Consider the following 22018-nt stretch of genomic DNA (forward strand, 5'->3'; position numbering starts at 1 on the left):
AAAATTAAAAAAAAAACACACATTATTGTAAAATCAATACATTAATCGCTTCGCTCATATTTTTTAGATTCTAAAAAAAATAATACTTAAAAATTAAAAAGTTAAAATACAAAATAAAATAATATTTTCTACTTTTTCGTAATATTATAATTTAATATTATTATGTTGTGATTTGATAAATATATCATATCATTCAATACAGAGTAATAACTGTAGGTATTTAAAAAAAAATCTAACATTAAAAATAATTGCTAATGTCATACAAAATATAATATAAAATTAAGCATTGTTCAATAATCAGTTACATTATATTACGATTTATGGAATAGAGAAGGAAACTAATTTTATCGGTAACCTTCGCTTATGTAATTAACGTACACGATAAGACCTTTTAAAAATTGCAAAAAACGAAAACAAATGAAATACTGTTGGAGAATTTAATTTAATTAATTGACTGTATGGTACATAGCGAGTAGTGTACCTATATTTTCTTAATTAGGTAATCACTTGATAACTTATTATTTCATTGCGATGATAATATTTCTCATATCTAAGAAAGGAATGTGTAGGTATACCTACGACACTGTAATGTTAGAAAATAAAAATTCAATGCGTTTTGATCTACTTGGAATCCATAACGACTGCACAGTTTAAGTTCATCAAAAAACGTCAAAAAAAGAAGATTCGCATCACGTCCAAAGTAATGTCCTATTTTATAATAATATTGTTGTTAAATTACTATTTTTTTTCTAACACACTGCAATAGTCACTGCTCATTTAATTCGTTTTGGGACCAGACCACCATTGAGACCGTTAATCGAATGTGTCAATAATATAGGTACAAGGCCCCCAAAAAATTAAAAATTCACACTTGCTTGCTTAAAAAATATTTATCGAGTTTCAGTTATTATATTATATGTAATTAAATGTATAATAATAAAATAACGTATATTTTAATAGAAAAAAAATGTTGTTTAATTAAAAATATTTTTATGACTTAGGAGGTACCTATAATTTATTTTTGGATAAAAATCCATCCAAAGTTGACTGACATTTGACTTCTTCGGTCAAAAACAACAGCGTTAACAGGTGTGTGCGTCTAATAGACGAATGAGTCCAATAAGCTGCCACCACTGTCGTATTATATAAATCGTTGTTTTCATAAGTGACACCGTCGATTACGAATATTAGTATTTATATAGAGCAGTTTTATTTATAACCAATGGTCAATGGAGATAATTTATTAAAAACAATCGATTTAATAATAGATAATAATCTTGTTTAAACACTGACTATGGACTTCAAACATTAATACTCGTTTGTTTTTTATTTGTTCATTGTATTAATTATTATAATAATATAATAGGTACCTACCGACTATTCATATTCGACGTGATAAAATTATGATATCTTTTTTTTATTATTATTTGATTACCTATAGTAATAGATTTTCACTATAGTGCTGATTATAATGTTTTTGCCTAGTCCCGAGTTCCCGACATCAATTTTCTTATCTGGTGAATGTGCAATGCAGTTTTTTGGTATTGATAACTTAAATAATTAGTACTCGCTTAGAATTTACACACTACATTATTCTCAACATTCAACCGTAATAGTATTAATACCTACCTACCTACTAATATTTAGTCATAATCTTATAACCTATTTTGTTCTTTACAACTATTAGTTTATAATTGTCGTTAAATCGTCTGTTTAAATATATTATAATGTTTGTTGTTGTGTTCATTTAACAGGATAATCTATTTTAATAAACGCTTCAAGATGTGGTTGAATAAAAGTCTACTACTAATGAAATTGCATTATTTCCTTTACTCGGGATGTAAGTATTTAAAAACAATCATATTATAATAATGCGATAAACGTGTATTGTAGCGGGTGATTACTTAAATCTGTTAGTTAGGTTTCCACCCTTAACCGTATCAGGCAAAATAGGTAAAATACGACAAACGAAATAAATTGTTTTCCAATCAATATTTAAATGATTGTTTTAAATAATTTATAGACGCTTCCTTTACAAGCAGGTACCTGGTACATAGTAATATTTTTTTTTGTTTGATACCGGAAACAAATTTTTTTTAATTGTATTATATTAAAAAAAAAAAAAATAAAAACAACTAATTTGTAAATCTAATTTTTAGACAAATTTTGATGGCAAGTGTTTATTCAAGTCAAGTAGATTATTTTTACAATTTTTTTAAAATATCAAATTTTTTTTGAGCGTATGAATTTGAAACTTTTAAACTTTTTTTAAAAAATCTCTTTGTGAATTTTCTGACATAAGTATATTTCTTACAATATTTATATTCCATGTAATTTTCATCATTTTTGTCATACGTTCAAAACTTGTATCAATTATTATTTTTATTTTGTCAGGGCTTTTTGTTACACTCTGTATACATTGGTAATATCGGAGTAGGTAGGTAAATTGACTCCCTCCAATAAGGTCAGTCACATACATATATACTATACTTAAATTGCATCCTGGAACATTTTAAAGAACACGCAAAGTGATACACCTATTAGTTTGAGAATTCGGAGGAAAATAAGTTAAAAATGTATATAAAAAGAAACATAAATAATTGATTTTTTATACTTGAAATTTTCACCAATCTTGAAATATTAAAGTATATATTTTTTCAAACAATGTTATTTGTATGTTTCATAAAATCATCACTAGATGGTCATACTGATTTCATACCTGATTAGTGATTAATGAGTATCAATATTTAATTCCTGATCATGATATAAAGAAGTTATTAGGTATATACAGTGTGATTCATTAAGCGTAAAACACTCATTATCTCAAAAAGTATTAATGTTTTTGAAAATATTTTTAACATAATTTCAAGTTGTTAAAAAAACAACGTTTTTATTAAAAAATTATATTTTTTATCTTTATAATTTTTTAAGTTTTTACTTTTTTGAATGACAGCATAGAGTTTTAATTTCATATTCCAAAGCAGAATATTTTTCTAAGTATTTTGATTTATAAAAATCGAATTTAGGGTGAGAGTTTATGAGTTATACGCATTTAAAGTTTAGATGGGCGGAGTGGAGTGGTAAGGGGTTACCACGCAAAATGTTTATCCACTACTGCGCTTGTCTAAACTTTAAATACTTATAACTCATAAAATACTCGTGAATACTAATTGATTGTTGTAATCTGTTAAATATGTCCCGTATTGTGGAAGATTTATTGTGTTCTGTATTTATTGGTGATGTGATGTGGTTGTTGAAAATAGTATTTTGCCCAATATGGTTGGGTGTACTTTTTCTTTTAATAATATATTTTAATGTATCTTGGTCTTTTTGGAGTTGTAGTGGGATTTCTCCTGCGTAGTTGAGGATGCTGTCAATTGGGCTTGTTCTGAAAGCTCCAATTGCCAAACGGATTCCTTCGTTGTGAATAGGGTCCAGAATCTTGAGGAGGTTGGGCTTAGCTGAATTGTATATTTGTGAACCATATTTAATTTTGGATAGAATAAGAGATTTGTATATGGTGAGTAATTTGCATTATTTATGTCGGTGTGGAGTTTTACGAGGGTGTCAATTGTAGAATGATTTCGGCGGAAGCCGCATTGTTCTTCGGTGAAAAAGTTGGTTGCTTCCAGGTGCCAAATAAGGTCATAATAAACTCTATTAATGAAAAAATACTCTCAATTTGGCAAAACCAATGAAATTTAATACCAACAACTAACAAACTCAAAAACATAAAAAAAGATATCAAAAGGTGGCACAACTCCCCTCAATTTAACAGACGCCAAGACACCGCAATCACCCGTATCAGAATCGGACATTCCGCACTCACACATTCATACCTTATCAGTAAGCCCCAACCAATATGCAACACATGCAACCAAATACTAACTATTAAACACATAGTGGAGGAATGCGCACTATACACCTCAATACGCACCAAACTGAAGATGCCACCCAATGTCGCAAAAGCACTCGATGAACATACCACGTCAAAAATCATTAAATTCTTAAGCACTACCAATATTATTAAACAATTGTAAACTCTGTAAATAACAATTGTTAAAAAACTATTATTTCATAAATGTACATCTAACTTTAAGAAACAAATATGTAACTTTCCCAGGCTAATAACCTTTGCTGTTGAAGCCTTATCCTTTAAATAATAAAAAAAAAAAATACTCTTCGTAAATTCGATTTGTATGTATCAAAATACTTAGAAAAATATTCTGCTTTGGAATATGAAATTAAAACTCTATGCTGTCATTCAAAAAAGTAAAAAACTTAAAAAATTATAAAGATAAAAAATATCTAAAAATATAATTTTTTAGTGAAAACGTTGGTTTTTTAACAACTTGAAACTATGTTAAAAAATATTTTCAAAAACATTAATACTTTTTGAGATAATGAGTGTTTTACGCTTAATGAATCACCCTGTTTGTAATATATGCTTATATGCTGGCAATATAATAATTTATGGTATTAATATTGGTATGATAATAAGTTATTTGGTTATGGTATTCATGATTAAAAAATGTATCGTTACAAATAGGCTTCTAAAATTTCATGAAATTAATTTTTTATATTAATGAAAGATAAAAAAAAAACAAATTTTAATTTAAAACTATAGTAAAAAGTACAGTAAATACCTCTACTTAGTTAAGTATTAATGACAAATATTACAGAAATAATTATACAAATTAGATAATAATTATCTATCTTATATATACACATATAATATTATGTATACAACATTATATAACATTATTATATTATAATATATTATGTATATAACATTATATAACATTATTATATTATAATATATTATGTATATAATATTATATGTGTATATATAAGATAGATAATTATTATTTCTGTAATATTTGTCAATAACACTTAACTAAGTAGAAATATTTACTGTACTTCCTACTATAGTTTTAAATTAAAATTTGTTTTTTTTCTTTCATTAATATAAAAAAATTAATTTCATGAAATTTCAAAAGCCTATTTTTGACGATACATTTTTTAATCATGAAAAACATAACCAAATAATATATTATCATACCAATATTAATACCATAAATTATTATATGGCCAGTACTAGGCCTGAAAAATGGGAAGCTTAAAACACACTTCCTTTATACCTAATATAAAACAGCCCAAGCGTATATCTACACACAATTTAAAAAATAATCTTAATAATAAATAATAATATGATAATATTATGTACAATTGAAGTTTATCCTAAAATGTTTATATAATATTAATACCATAACAATATGTACCTACCTATATTGATTGAAATGATTAATTTTATTTCTATTTCTAAACGCTTATAGATTCTAGATTCTGAGCGGAGCGGAGCAATTTTAAAATTATGTGTGTGTTTTACTTTTTCTAGTAGAAATAATGATTTGATTTTAAATTGTACAATCTTTTCTGACGGGAAAGTGAATATAGTTAGTACATTTGAGAGGAGAAATTTAAAAATTCACAAAAGTTTTCAAAATAACCGGGAAAAACAAACAAAAAATTAAGGAAAAACGTTTTCGACAAAACCGATTTAGTTTTTTTTGGTGTAACTAACAAACTATTGACCGTAGATATTTTGAATTGTCATAGGATATTTATAATAATACACCGTTCAATTTTCACCAATATAAAATTTTCAAATGTAATTTTTTTCGGCAAAAATAAATGTAATCTACATTAGTACTAATGCCCAAAAGTAAAATAAATTACTTTAACCTGCACAATAATACCAGGAAATATACTTAGTAATAATTAATATAGACTGACCGTCTTCGAGCAGAATCGTTTTTCGTATACAATGATTTTATATCATTGAATTCAAATCTAACACATCCATTACAGCGACTATTGTCTAGACACCTAATGTGTACACCAGAACGTTATCCACTTTTTAATAATAATTGTTTCGTTTTGACCTTTTATCGTTTTACTTTTGTAAGGCACTACTGACCATAGGCCATATCGTATGCCTTATTTATGCACTAAATTCAAAGTCGTATCTGAGGGGGGTTCAAGGGGTCTAGACCCCAACTCCACCACAAAAAAATGTCTTCAGTATGTCTTATTTTTAACCAAATATCAAAACCTAAATTCAATAAAATTACAATGGTGGTGCCCCCCCCCAAAAAAAAAATGTATGGATACGGCCATGACCATATTAATATTTTTTAAAGTACCTAATATTTTGTGATGACGCTCGTTTCTTCATTTATTTTCAGGTATTGCGACGATCCTCAGTTTCGGTTCGACGTACGCCAAACAATTGGGATATTCGAAAATCACTGTCGGGTACATAATGATGAGCCTTTTCGTCATATCAATGTTAACAAAACCGGTGGTCGGCGCCATCGTCGATAAGTTCCGTATAAAAAAATACATGTTTTTGGTGTTCATATTTACGACCGGTATCTCTGCGTTCTTTCTGATGTTTGTGTCCAGACTGTCTTTAGAGACGTCCGTAGAGCTGGATTGTGATGTGAACATAACGACCGTTCAAATATATTTCGACCACACCAATAAACTTTCGGACTGTGATCAAAAAACACTAATGGGAAACGACGGAGATAGGTTGGTGGATTGCAAGGTATTTAATTAAAAAGGATATTAAAAAAAAAATGTTTGGTTTCGTCCTGTAGGATCTGTAAAGTATAATATTTGTTTGATTTTCCTATGTACTGACTGCTCATCCTTTAGAAATTCAGACAATCCCCAAAATCCTGCATATTATACCGAGTGATTCTTTGAAACTCATTAAACATTCGTTAATTCAAAAAGTATAAATGTTTTTGAATAGTCGTCATTAAAACAAAATGTTTCGATTTAAAAATTGAATTAAGGATTATTACTTTATTAGTTATACATTTTAAATATTTATAATTCATAAACAGGGCTTAAAAAGGGAAAAAATACCAAGGCGGGGGCCTAAGGTCTTCATATAGTTTCAAGTGTTTCATATATAATTTTATGCATATTGTCTAATGTACATCATACAATGTATAAACAATGATTGTGTAAGCATACTCAGTCTTGTAAAGCATTTGAGTAAATATATTTAAACACTTTTATAGTATTATTAGAAAGTGTTTTAAATACTGTATTGGATGTATTTGTATTTGACATTCAAATACTTTTATGTAAATACTTTAAAAATTCAAAACAATTATTCGTCAGTCGTCACGTGTCAGATGTTTTTTGATAATAATTTTATTATTTTATTTATAATATTTGTTCACTCATAAATGTTGAGAGCCCCTAGCTATTTCTTATCTAGTAAAATTATTAAATTAATTTCTGATTTTATTAACAACTACTGTTCAATAACCTAATAATAAAGTATTTCATAAGACAAGTTTTATTTATTTTCATTTTACAGTATACAGTTTAGAAAGAGTTACGAAAGTTCTAATAATACCTAGTTGAATACAACATAATACTATTTAAAATAAGTAATTACAAAATTCATTTTGCAAACTGACTTTTGTTAAGTAAAACGAAAAAAGTATTTCAAAAGTATTTAAACACATGGCAAATATTTGTATTTGTTCTTAAATACTTATTCTGCGCCCCCCCCCCCCCCCAAATTAACCCTACTCATAAAAAAGCTCGTTCTAAATTAGATTTTTATTTAAAAGAATACTCAAAAAAATATTCTGATTTCGAAGGTGAAATTAAAACGGTATATCGTAATTAGTAAAAATACGATATGTTGTGATGACTTAAAACCTTGCAAAAAAATATTTTCAAAAGTAGTTGGTATACATGATGCAATTTTAATTTCTTAAATGTTTAGTTTTTTTTTTTTTAAATAATCTTAGTTTTTGGTAATGAAAATATACAAATACTATATTGATCGTAATGATTTATTTTTCCAGTTGTACTGTAATAATAATAAAATATTGTTTTCTGAAATGTTCTCCACATCGAAAAATGGACTAAACTCTAGTGATGTCGGAATTTTGGAAACTAAAACAACTGATTTGCCAATATTAATACATTTGCACAACTCCAACAATGAACGGGTAATGAATACAAATATAAAATCATCAGAAATGTTGTTATTTATTTAATTTAAATTATATCATCATAAATAGTATGGTTCTTATAATTTTCGAGTTCGATACGTCGATATAAATCACAGTCGAATAATGTCTCCAGTTTGTCATCGTCCAACAAAAATGCCTTGTCAACTGTACTGTCCCAGTCCGATGATCATGGAATTGGCAGCGACGCCAATATCTCAAAAAACTATCGTTTCCATGCCCGAATTTTGGGAATTTTTCTCATTGTTGTGTATATTTTGGATCAGCCAATCGGGTATCTGGGCCATACAAGATCCGATTTGTTTCGATCTCTTAGGTAAGTCTTTGTGCTACGGAACATTATGTTGAATCGAACCTTATATTGGTATACGGAAAATAAAACCAAAATCATAACTTATATTCTATCAATCATTTATTTATGCTCATTTGTATAAATTTTCCTCAATAAAAATATATATCATAATATTCTATTTGCTTAATATAATAATTTATGTATGTTTTTCTGAAACAAGCTTATGATTATTATATATAATAAATAATAGTTATTATAAAACTTATATAGTAGCCATGTGAATTGGAAATCAATAAATGTCTTTGCAATGAATTGGACAAAGCTGGGCACTAACTAATTAGTTTTAATTAATATTAATTTTAATTTTGTAACTTAACTAGTTGAATTTAATGTGTAAAATAATCTGATCTAATTCGTTAAAAATAATAAGTAACTAATTATTTTTTCATTTCTTGAACGTTTCAATTTCTTAGTTTGTTGTATTATAATAACCGATATTCCAAGAAATTTAGGTTATTGTCTACCTATTTGATAAATTATAAATTTAATCAAATTATCAGTTGACAGTTGTTTAATTTAATTTTTCTTTCGTCACAAATAATTCAAGTTAGTTACCTACCCACCTACTTAAATTTAGATAATGCATTACATTTGAAAAAATTGTTTTTTAAATTTATATTTTAAACTAAAAAAAAACTAACTTCTAACTTCTACTCTAACTTAACTTACTATTTTCACCATACTAACTTCTATCTAACTAAGTTAGAAATTTGGTAAATTTTAGAAACTAACCTTTATTCTAATTTAGTTACTTTTTATATTAAAGTAACTTAACTTTAACTATAGTTGAAAAAAGTGACTAACTTGCCCAGCTTTGTAATTGGATGAAATAAATATACAATTAATTGTACAATATTTTAATGTATAATTAATTTATAAATAATTTTTATAATATTGATAACACAGCAAATAGATTGTATATTATATTTTGTGATTGTGCTAATTCTCTGATTATATTATCACTTTGATTTTTTTTCAGTTTGGTTTTTTTCCTTGGTTTTTTTTCCGGGATTCCTTATATTGTATAAAATGCATTTACCGTGTTTTTCTGTCTGTCCCTTAGAAGACAAACCCAACGACTTTGGAAAGCAAAGGTGTTGGACGTCTATTGGATGGGGATCCGTTACGATGCTCAGCGGTTGGCTCGTGGATTATTTCAGCTACGACAAAGTGCAAAAAGACTATACGCCCATATCGTATTTGATATTATCGTTTATGATTTTGAATTTATTCGTCGCTTCCAACATCCCAGTACGATACACATTTGCTCGTTATTGTTATAGATATGTCGACATTAACGGTAGGTAATTTATTATTGTTCGAATACGCATATTACAGGTGGTCGAATTCAAACTGTCACAAAACACGTTCCAAAACGTTTTTAAATTGTTCGGAAAACTTCACGTCATAAGTTTTTTTGTTTGGATCCTGTTGCTGGGCGTTTACAGCTCGATGACGATGAGTTACCTCTTTTGGTAAGTCGAATCTGATAATATATCGTCACACGCTGACCACTTGTGCCGTTTGATAAATGGACGATTGTAAATGGCGCTCATGGGCCGAGAAGGTAGTAAAAAGATTATAGTAAAGTGCGCCGTTTTTTGATTTCCACTATGGCAGGGATGTCAAATAGGATTTGGTCAACGTGTCAATTTATGACATGATGAAAAAAACAATTTCAGCAGTGCCACTAATTAATTTTGTTAACACAGAGAATTTTACAAAAAGTAAATTAAAAATGAATGATAATAATGTAGAAAAAATTATTAAAAAAATCAACTTTTATTGATTGTTAGAAATATTTTACTTCATATTGCTTGAAAGATTTTTTTATGTTTGGTTAATATGTTGTTGCTTTCAAGGTTTATAAATATGTTTAGACACGTGAAAGTCTTTCGCGTGCCATGGAAAATTTCTCCCATGCCACGCATGGCACGCGTTCCACTTATTTGCCATCCCTGCACTATGCGGGAATAGTACTATTATGCAAGGCTGGGCAAGTTCACGATTTTTTTTTAACTCGTTAAGTTAGGTTATTTTAAAATAATAAAGTTAAGTTAAGTTAAAAGTTACTCGTATTTTTTTCGTTAACTCGTTAAGTTAAAAGTTAACATTGAAAAAAAGTAACTTAACTTGTGTAAAGTTAAAATTTGTTAATTTTTAAAAATAAAAAATTCCAGAAACATAATGTGATTTATTAGATAGTTTTTCTTTACGCTCGAGAAAATTACTGGGAAAATTTAAAACGATACATCAAAGTAAAACCCATTCAAACATTTGTATTATTCTTCGTACGAAAATTAACTTAATTTAGATACTTTTGAAATAAAATTAACTTGAAATTAACACGTTAATCTTGAAAAAAAGTAACTTATTAAGTAAAAGTTAATTTGAAAAAAAAAGTAACGAGCCAGTTAACTTAATTAAAATTAACTTAACGTTTTAACTTAATTTTAACTTTTAACTCGTTAATGCCGCCTTGCTATTATGTACCCATACTGCATAATATGGTATTTATGCGGGTAAGTGAAATGATTGAGCTTCGATTAAATATTTGTACTATACAAATAAATAGTGAGTATACCACCTATTTCGTATTATACGAATCTTTCAAATATTTCAATTCGATTTCCAAAACAATACATTTCAACACACGGAAAAAATAAATAATATGTAGCTCTCATCAATATTTAAATATTATGTCCCATCACAATAATATTAGTGACGTACAAGAGTCAAAAATAATTTTATATTATAAATGTAATGATAGATAGCTACTAGTTGGTAATAAAAATATTTTTAGACTCTCGTTTTATATTAAATTTTGAACACACATTTGTACTTTTAATTTTTCATCTTGACCAAACAAAAAAATATTTGTCGGAGTGTACCAAATCTCCTCGTGGTGTCATTGGTGTAATATATGCTAAATAGTTGTCCTAAAAAATAATATCACACATAATATTGTACCAAAAAAAGGGCAGTAGTAAACTCTCCAGATTTTTAAGACTAGTAAACTATGCCGACGGTAGTTCTTTCGAGTCAGTAAACTTAAGTTTACCTGAAGGAAATATGTAAGCTCTCCCAAATTGTATTAATATCGCAAACAATTATAGAATATACAGTCAAAAAAATGGATACCTTAAGTTATTTTAAAGCTATGGCTATATTATTATTATTTTTTTATTCAAGGTACGGCATCAACTACTAGATTATTAGCTTGCAAAAAAAAAATTACAAATTTCGTAAGAAAAAAAATTATTTATCAATTTTCACTATCAAATTTCAATTATATAAATTCATATTCATTAAATAAAATATTGAATGCAGTATTGCTATTAATATTCACTAACCCAAATACTAAAAAATATGTAAAAGACTAAATGAGTACCAAACAACAAAAAAAAATTATTGGTCACTTACTGCACAAAACATAACTTACAAGTTTTTTTTTTTTAAATCATTAAAAGTATATTATGATTTAAGTGTTATTAAATTACGTTTCACTATAGTTTAACGAGCGAAGAATCGCTTTCTTAGTTATGATGGCTTCCTACTGAAAATTGATAGTCCCCAAAATTTTTATCAACCAGTCATGGATGTGCTAAATCTTGGCTCTCTCGAGGACAGGCGTCTAAGGACCGACCAAAATTTTTTATTGAAATTAATTTAGGGAAAGATTGATGAACCATGACTCCTTGAGCATATAAGCCTTAGAGTTCCAACCACCCAAACTAGATCCCTTGAGACCTTTCACGTCCCAAATTTCTATCGAATGATCCCTTTCGTTAAAATCATGCGTATCGTTTAAATGATAATAATGTTATATGGTCTTAGATTTCTGTAATTTTAATGAGTTTTTTTTTTAATGTATTATATTTTTTTTTTATCTATACAACACTATTATTTCATTTAATGTTATAGCAATATTACCTTTATATGCATTATTTCATATTATTTATAATATGTAAAAAGCCGATTGGCGTTTATAATATCAATAAATAAATAATAATTAATAAAAAACGCATCAATGTCGTTAAAAATTAATAAAATATTTCATACTGCGTGTGATAACGGGATTACGACAGATAAGAGTCAAACTTTGTGATGATTACCAGAAAGGACGAGGTTGTTTTAGTTATAGAAATCCCGAAAAATTATAATTGTCATTCGAGTCCGCTTAGAATCTTGACGTCAACGAGGGTATCAACGAATAAACTTAATAATCAAATACGTAGGTATTTATATAGGTACTTATATTGATACAAATGTTATAAACGCTATTTTCGACTACACCTGCGCAACGGTATGAACTACATAGTACATACCCTTATATTGGTACAAAAACATTTTTTTATTATTATCTTTATTTTGGCTTGAATTACAAACTCCCAAATGCAAGGCTGGACAAGTTAATGATTTTGTTTAACTCAGTTAAGTTAAGTTAATATGCAGCCATAACAAAAGTTACAAGTTAAAAGTTAATTCAACTATAATTTAACTTAGTTAAATTAAAAAGTTAATACACACTTTTTATTAAGTTAAAATAAAGTAAATTTTTTTATAAGACGCTAGGGTATTTAATTTTTTTCCAACCTAAAACTAAATTAGAGACTACAGTGTTTATACTTTATACAGTATTTTCATATCATTTAGATTCGAATGATATACATTTTTAACGGTAAATATTTTTGACATGGAAACGAAATAGACTCAAATAGTAAAATATAATAAAACTAAGCAAAATAAATTAACTTAACTTACTTCTTAAAATGAAAAATAAATACGTTAATTTCACGTAAATTAAAAAATAAATTTAGTAAATTAACAGTTAAGTTAATGTAAAGTCAAAAGTAAATAGTTAAGTTAAAAAAGTTCAAACTAAATAAACTTTTTAACTTAACTTTTACACTCCTTAATGCCCAGCCTTGTCCAAATGCGTATTGGGCGCGATTTACAATTGCCCCGCTTCGTTTGGCACAATTTATACGTGTGACCTATATACATATATATACATATATTTTATAGCTACGGTCGTACGATGGATGTAATAATATTATATGTTACCTGTCGCACTTGCAGGTACCTTGAAGACTTGACCACGGAATACCAATGTCACCAAATGGCGTATATAAAAACGCTACAGGGCTTTTCTCAGGGCGCCCAGAGCTTCTTCGGTGAAATGCCGATTTTCTTCTGTTCCGGTTGGATAATAAAACGCATAAAGCACAAACACTGCATGTCACTGGTCTTGTTCGCGTTTACCGTCCGATTTTTTTTCTACTCCATCATGACGAATCCCATTTGGGTGCTGTTGATCGAAATCCTAAACGGCATGGCATACGCATTGGGCCGCGCGGTGATGGTATCGTACTCCAGAAGGATCTCTCCACCGAGTGCGCATCACACAGTCTTAGGACTCATAGGACTTATCGACTGCATCGGTGAGTGGAATTATTTTTATTTATATATATATATATAATTCGTTAAAATTGCGTACCACTCTAATATCGCAAAAGCGCGCAGTTTGATATCTTATAAGTTCAATTTTTTTATCCACTTAACACTGAATGTGTTTACTTAGCTTAATATTGATCGTCACCAATTTGAAATGTACATTTCGTCAAGAATTATATTTTAGGGCGTTGACCAGTTGCTTTCAGTGGCTGTTTTTGGCGTTTAAAAAATGTACGAGTTACCACACTATAAAAGATTAAATATAATATTTATAATTACATATATTGTATGTCGCACATAATTGGACCGTGCGCGGGTAAAAGGGAATAAGTCAATTTTTATAAATAAAAATATTTTGTTTTGTTTTGTAGGTAATTTTACGCTGAGTCGACTGGTGACACTGAAATTTGTATATTTCATTCTTATAACAACATTATAAAGAAAGATAGCCAAACTGCAGAGTCCCCAGTCAAACCAGCGTAAAATTACCTACAAAACAAAAAATATTTATTATTCCCTTTTACCCGCGCGCCGTCCAATTATATTATATTTATTCTTTTATTTTATGTTTTTTATTCTAATTTTTTTACATTTTTATCTCTCTTATTTGACTGGTTGGTATGTAATAATGTATAATTCAGCGGTTCTCAATCTTTTTATATCCGCGTACCACCTTCACAGTTTGAAAATGTTCATGTGCCATTTGACCAATTAACACTTTTTTTTGCGTATGTATACATTATTTTACACGTATGTAATTTTATTTTATTAGGAACTACAAAATTATGACACTTTAAGCATTTAATTCACAAAAATAAAATGAAATATGTTCAATTATTATTAAGTAATATCGAATAATCCAAATAACAGAATAAGGTTAAGGGCAACTGGTGCATTTCGGAACTCCATAAAAGCCATAAACCCATAATCCAATACGAGTACAAGCTTGCTGATAAGTGAAATAACAGACAGAAATTGATCCACCCGCATATTTTATAGTAATTACTTACGTATTTTTTGTTAAGTTTAACTTCAAGTCCAACACGAAAATCGGATTACCTACCAGCTATCGGGGTTAAATTTGATCAATGATCTTAATTCTAATACAAATATTATTATTACTATAAATAAATTTTAATAATATGACGTTATAAAATATTATTACTATTACTACTTTATATTGATTAAACAATATAATCTATTTAATTTAATTAATGTAGGTCAAGGTTTTTGTGACGTACCTATTATCACGGAATGGATTTTAGATTATGAGCGGAGCAAATAAGTGATATCAGTTTTGCCATAATATAGTTTAATAGCTAAGGCTTGACAATTAAATATAAGATAATTCTCATAAGTTTTTCTTACAGAAATTATAAATTCAATTTATTAAATTTGTATTGTTGTTTTACTGAATATTCTATTTCTTCTAGGTTTATCATTAGGTGGTGTGCTAGCTTCACATATATACGACTTTTATGGAGGAGTTTGGTTGTTCAGATTATTTACATACGGTTCAGCTGTGATGTGTGTTTTACAAATTACATACAATTTGTTGACTAAGTCAAACGAAAAGACTATAGATTATTAAAACTTTTACTTATTTTTATTTGTGGAAACCGATCGACTATATTAGAACCGTTTCAATAACTAATAAGGCATATTTTTTTACTGTACAAAACTTATTCAAAGGTTCTATACTTTACATTTTTTAAATATGAGTTAAATAAAGTTGTATTTATAATATTTATTTTATTATATTTTCACATTCATGATTTCTTCACAATTGAACAATTTTTTTTATGCTCATTCGACTTGATTGAGTAAATATAGCCAGCCTATATTATTTTGAAATAAGTTTTTATAGGTAAATAATTTCTGGTAGTTATAATGTACCTAATAAACTTTAAGAGTTACAAAATTAAAAGGTAGTGCATTTTTGTCAGAATAATAAAAAGAACACACATAGAGTTGGAGAAAAAGAAAATGTGCTGAAACAATAGCCAATAATCACTGGAGTCTTCGGATGAAGATGGATCAGTGATCACCATTGACTAATCATCCGTGGATTGACTCTTAGCAAATTTGTTTATAATTTTTTTCGTTTTAGGGTTGTATACTACGATCAATATAGAAATTTTAGCAATTATTAAACCCTTACTATACGCCCGTATATTCGTCGTCCATCTGTCCTTCCTGAAAATGAATTTTTAAGGAAATAGTTATTATGATTATTTTACATATTATGATTTTAATTTTTTACTTAATACGTTTATCAAAAATCAGATTAAGGAAATTGAATTTCTGAAAGAATTAAACGAGAAGATAATATAATACTTACGACACTATTTGTAATACTCAATATCTTTTTGTTAAATTAAAATACCAATAATTATATAGCAAAAAGGTAATTGATTTAAATCAACATATTAAGATCTTAAGAATCACTATATTAAAAATTTATACAGTCAGTATACATATAATTATAGCTCCAAACAATTGAGGTCAATTGTGTATAGTTGTCAAAATTAATCTTTTGTTATATTTTGTAGATTATATTTAGAATATAATATATAGTAAGATGTTTAAAATTATGTATGATCTGATTTAAGTTTAAATGTAATTTTTAATAATATATTATTACCTTAGTAATAATACCTTAGCTATAATATATTGTAAAATATATATAATAAATGTTTGTCATATACATTTATTTTTACATTTATTTTTATTTTTACAAATGTGTTTTCTGACCACCAATTTTATTCAATTTAAATTATTCCCTGTTTGTACTAGGTACTAAGATCAAACAAATTGTGAAAATTCCCCATTCCAAACATTTTGTTTTCAAGGAATATTTTGTATATAGCCTTGGATATTTGAACATTTTTAATCCTCAGCTGTAAAACTTGAACATTTTATACATTTTTAACTACCAACTAAATAATTTGAAAATTTTCTATTTGATAAATTTCGTTAAAATTTGAACTTAAAATTATTATAAAAATTAAAACGTACAAAATATGTATTTTTAATATTTTTTATCTGCTGTTGTAACAATATATCAGGAGCCATATTACATTTTCAAGCTTTTTGACACAACGAATCCAATTTTATTGACATTTATATAAAACAAAACTAAAATAATTGAAGATTGAAAATGTCCGTAAACATTTTTCGAAAATTATATCAAGTATATAGTAAATGATTAAATAAACATTTTATGTACATTTCAAGTAGGTACCTTTATACTGTTATTAGTTTTTTAATATCAACAAAATAAGAAAATCGTTGTTTGTTAATCAATATCCAATTAATAATTTCAAACGCTCGTACAAATTTAATTTTACTTTTCTGTAGTCTTTTTTTTTATGTAAAATGTAGGGACTCTTGTATCACATTTGCAAAGCTTAGATTCAAAAGAAAATTTTTTTATGAATATCTAACAAAGTAATTTTCACATTTTGAGATCTTTACGTATCTTGTGAAAATTCAAACTTTAAATACATACTTATAAAAAAGTTGTGACTGTGTGTTTTTAATATTTTTCAACTGGTATTATAACAATATATTATGAGTCTTGTACCAAATGTTTAAGCTTTTTGACCAGACAAATAAAATTCTGTTTATATTTATAGAAAAAAATACTAAAAAAATTGGAAACCGAATGTGTCCGTAAACAGATCAAAACAAGTAAAACTATTTTGAAAATTTTATCGTGTTTGTATTTAATGCTAATTTAAACATTCAGTGAAAATGTTATGTCTATACAGTCATTTGTCGTAGAGTTATACCAAAAACTAATATCGATTTTGTCGAAAACCTGATTTTCACGATTCTATAAATATTTATCAAAATTTATATTGAAACGTTTACAAAAAAATTGTGTATATACCACGGTTAAAGATATTAAAGGTATATCTTTAATCGTGGTTACAACTTATGTAATTTTGATGTTTTAAATTTTCTCTTCAATACAACTTATGAGGAAACTTGTATTATCTACATTTTGAAGCTTGTTGACCAATCCTAAAAATGTTTATCAACACTAAAAAAATTCAAAAATTTCAATTACTTATGAATAATAAAATGTATAAAGTATAGAAAACTATAGAATGATAATTTATTATTTAATTATATGTTTCCAGTTTATCCAGTTAATATTTTTTGAATAATAACAGAATGACAAAATCTATCGTTTATCATTTGATTTCATTTAACTTCAAACTTCCTACTAATAATATATTTTATGGAATTAAACGTTTGGAAAAATGAATCATGCAGTTCGTTAAATATTTACCCTGTTTTAATCACAATAAAATAATTGTACGAAAACAAATTATCACCCATCCACTTAATTAGCATAAAAAACCGCTGGCTGAGCTAACTATAAATAATCCAACGACCGTCAGAGGTTGTCTTGTTCATTGACAAACATATTATTATTAAATTAAAACATAAATGATAATATAAATTATTTTTTTGAACACATTTCGTATACCTACATATTCTTTGTCTTTGTTATACCTACTACAAATTATATAAATAACAACATTTTTAATAATCGCGTGTAGATTTACAACTTATTTTTTGAGATTTTGATAAATTTTGTCAAAATATGAACTTTAAATTAAATTGTAAGTAAATAATGTGTGTTTATACTTTTTAATTCTTACGATTGACGATTAATACGTCAAAACGTCTCGTATTGTACCTAAAATTTTCTGAATTTTATAGAATACCTACCTACAATAACTCATCACAAAATAAATTGAAATTAAATTTATTTTGTCATGCAATAATAACTGTTGTCAAAATATGTATTGCACGTACCTATAGTACATCAATAATTAGTATATTTAAAATAAAGAATAATATACGTTATTACTTATCAGTTATCACATAATTGAAATGTAAGCAAATCGCATAAATCAGCGGTTCTCAACAATTTTATATCTGAGTGTACATACCACCTACACAGTTTGAAAATGTCATGTACCACTTGAATAAAAAAACTTTTTTTTATTTTCAAATATGAATAGGTTATTTAAAGAATATGAAAATTAATTTTGTAAGGAACTAAAAAATTATGATAATATAAGCATAAAAAGAATATAATATGCAATAAAGAATATAATAAGAAAATGAAATATATACAGTTGTTATTTACCTATATTATTATTAAATTTATCAAATAAATCAAATAATGTTTATTGTGAATAATGATCCATTCCATTTTCTTATGATGGTAGATTTTCTTAGTGTACCACCTACGAATCTTGTACGTACCACAGGTTTAGAAACGCTGGCATGGATAATAAAGATTATCAATCTTTACTATATATGGCAAATCGCCTCACCACAGATAAAAAAATGGTCTAATAACGCATTAATTGTTTTATGGCATTATTATACATCGTAGTCGTATCCATTCTTTATTATCTATCATATGACCGTCTAATGTGATTAGCAACTATCTATTGTGACTGCTCACAGTTACACACTTTCACGTTTGCTATTATTATTCTAGTTATTTTTTTTTATACGACAGTGCACATTTTTTTATCGTTCCTCATATAAGACAATACTTAGTGGATAAAAACCTCCAGGTTTTTTGCATATAAATTCTATAATAAGCCTTCCTATATTACAATGGAGTATACTATGAACAAAAAGGTAAGTTATATTCATACTTACACGGCCAAAATGCACTTTACCAACCCCCTCACGATTTTCAATTTTTTTTTTCAAACGACTTGTTTTTTATGCTCTAAGCGATTGTGTAAATTTTTTACCAGAAACTATTATTTTAGAAGTTATAGCTTTCCAAAGTTTGCGATTTTACGTTTATGTGCTTGCGCGCAGCGCCTATTATAACAAATTTTAATTTTTTTTTTATGTAGGTAACCATACTCTCATCTACCTGAAGATAATTATTTTTAACAACATTGTTGAATTTCAAGGCCTACCCAAGGTGGATTTTACTCAACAAATTAAGGGATATTTTCGATTTTTTTGTCCGAGCACAGGTAGGCCAGATTAAGAACCTATTGGGTCTCGAGGCTGAAATTTCATATGGGCCCTTTTGACAAAACGTGCTTTGCAAAGCCGCTCGCAGGAAGTTACATTTTTCTAACTATTTCACAAATTGACCATTGCATTATAAAATTATAAAATTAATAAGTATATGTAATTTATGTCTGTAAAAATACTAATTGTAGTATAATAAACGTTAATACTTAATATTTCATTAATTTAAATTAATGTTCATAATAACTTTTAAATTTATTAACAGTATACTTATTTACAACAAATGTAAGACAGAAACCATTTTATCAAATAATTTTTTTTCCTTGCTTTACTTGAAGCCAACTCTCTTAGTACTTCATTTTAGTCTAATCATTTTAACAAATGGCTGTAGTATTACCAGATATAAATAATATAAATAACATTATCAACTATTGATGATATTATTGATATCAATAGAAATATTAAATAACAGTTAAAATGTGTCTTTTCTACCATAGTGCTTTTACCATAATATTTACTATGTAGTTGTTTTTGTCGATAGAAAAAATGGTTTTTAATATATAGAAAAACTATTCTTTAAAATCACTGAAAAATGTGTATCAGCTTAAAATTGTTTGGACCCCTTTCATCTTGGTACTCGAGGGGGCCCCGGGGCTACCACCCCGGCTAGACTCCCCCCCCTTAATCTGGCCTTGAATTATGCAGCGCAGCGAGCGAGTGGCAATTCAAACATCACTTTTTTCGCAACAGTTCAGCCGATGAAAAATGTAGCATAATGAGTATTTATAGGTTATAATAATATAAACGGAAAACTTCGATTAGGTATAACTTCAAAACTAAATTCATGCGCCAAATTCTGATTTCACCAAAATTTTTTTCACCCAAAAATGACGTATGCCCCACAACTTATTAAAAACATATTGTAATAATTGTAGTTTGTTGGAATGACTTATAATTTTAAAATTAATTTTGTACCATTAATATTTCAGAATTGTTTTAACAACGAGATGGATTGTTGTGAAATTGATTTACTCAAAGAACAGTATAGTCCACACAAATTGGCTAGTGGAAGGAAACCTACTCAGATAAATTATCTACGAGCAAAACAAATCAAATTTTGTAAAAGGCCATCAATTAGAGTAACTATGAATAGAAAGTATTGATTTAAAAAAAAAACCAATAGTCCAGATGACTGACTCTTGGACAATTCTTTATCTAAAATTTTTAGATAACAATTAGATATATTTTATATCCTACTTTGAATATATATAATTATATTATGTCAGTGCTTATGTGTATAATTTTAGTTCAAATGTATTAACTAACTAACTAGGGGTGGTCAGCGATAATAAAGCTGCTCAGTATAACGAAAAATATGTAAGAGCCGAGAGCAGGGGAAAAAAGGTTCTCAATTATTGTAAATAAGACATGATATAAAATGTAATACGGGGGATGGAGTGGCCGAGCGGACTAAGGCGTCGGCTGCGACGCAGTCGACCCGAGTTCGATTCCTCGGCCATGGGCGGCATTTTTCTTCGGACAAGTCACGGTATCCGGAGAACAAGTGCCACCATCCCCCCACCCGGGCATGGCAGATACCTACGGGTGCCCACTTGAAAATCTGCTAAACACTACACACGCGTGTTTACCAACCAACAGTATCCTCCCGTACAAATAAAACAAACAAACAGCTAATGGTCATAGTTGCCGGGCTTAACGATCAATTAAAAAAAAAAAAAAATGTAATACAATGTGTGGAATGCGAAACAATAACGCACAGTAATTTCAGATTAAATTTTGTAGTAGATAGTCTTGTCTTCACCTATTGATTATTATTATTTAAGTAGGTTTGGCGGTTTGGCCTTGCCTGTACTATAGAATTTAGCGTATATTATAATACATTTTATTACTTACCATAATTTTCTATTATTTAATATTTGGTTCACGACATTTTTAGCAATTGTTGGATTTGTTGTTGCAAAATAATCCTTTTGTTGAATCTGAAGAAAAGTTTTATACAAACTTGCAACCATCACAGAATATTTTATATGTCAGTGAAATTTAAGTTTTACATCTGATTTAATGCAAACACTGATTTCAAAATCCTATG

The 22018-nt window shown here is 27.6% G+C and overlaps 1 protein-coding gene across 3 annotated transcripts; it reads left to right on the forward strand.

The window, feature by feature from the left end:
- Positions 1 to 607: 607 nt before the first annotated feature.
- Positions 608 to 15628, forward strand: LOC132946445 (major facilitator superfamily domain-containing protein 6-A-like). 3 transcript variants are annotated; one of them, XM_061016449.1, is made up of 9 exons: positions 608 to 700; positions 1755 to 1840; positions 6249 to 6613; positions 7902 to 8048; positions 8121 to 8385; positions 9485 to 9672; positions 9760 to 9896; positions 13504 to 13865; positions 15312 to 15628. In XM_061016449.1, exons 2-9 carry the CDS (start codon positions 1783 to 1785, stop codon positions 15467 to 15469), a joined length of 1680 nt encoding a protein of 559 aa, XP_060872432.1. In that variant the 5' UTR covers positions 608 to 700; positions 1755 to 1782; the 3' UTR covers positions 15470 to 15628. The 3 variants fall into 3 exon arrangements, with proteins under 3 accessions (XP_060872432.1, XP_060872430.1, XP_060872431.1); XM_061016447.1 differs by lacking the exon at positions 608 to 700 and adding an exon at positions 1507 to 1541; XM_061016448.1 differs by lacking the exon at positions 608 to 700 and adding an exon at positions 1565 to 1609.
- Positions 15629 to 22018: the final 6390 nt, after the last annotated feature.

This window comes from Metopolophium dirhodum, chromosome 6, assembly GCF_019925205.1.
Source record: "Metopolophium dirhodum isolate CAU chromosome 6, ASM1992520v1, whole genome shotgun sequence".
NCBI classification, from domain to species: Eukaryota; Metazoa; Arthropoda; class Insecta; order Hemiptera; family Aphididae; genus Metopolophium; species Metopolophium dirhodum.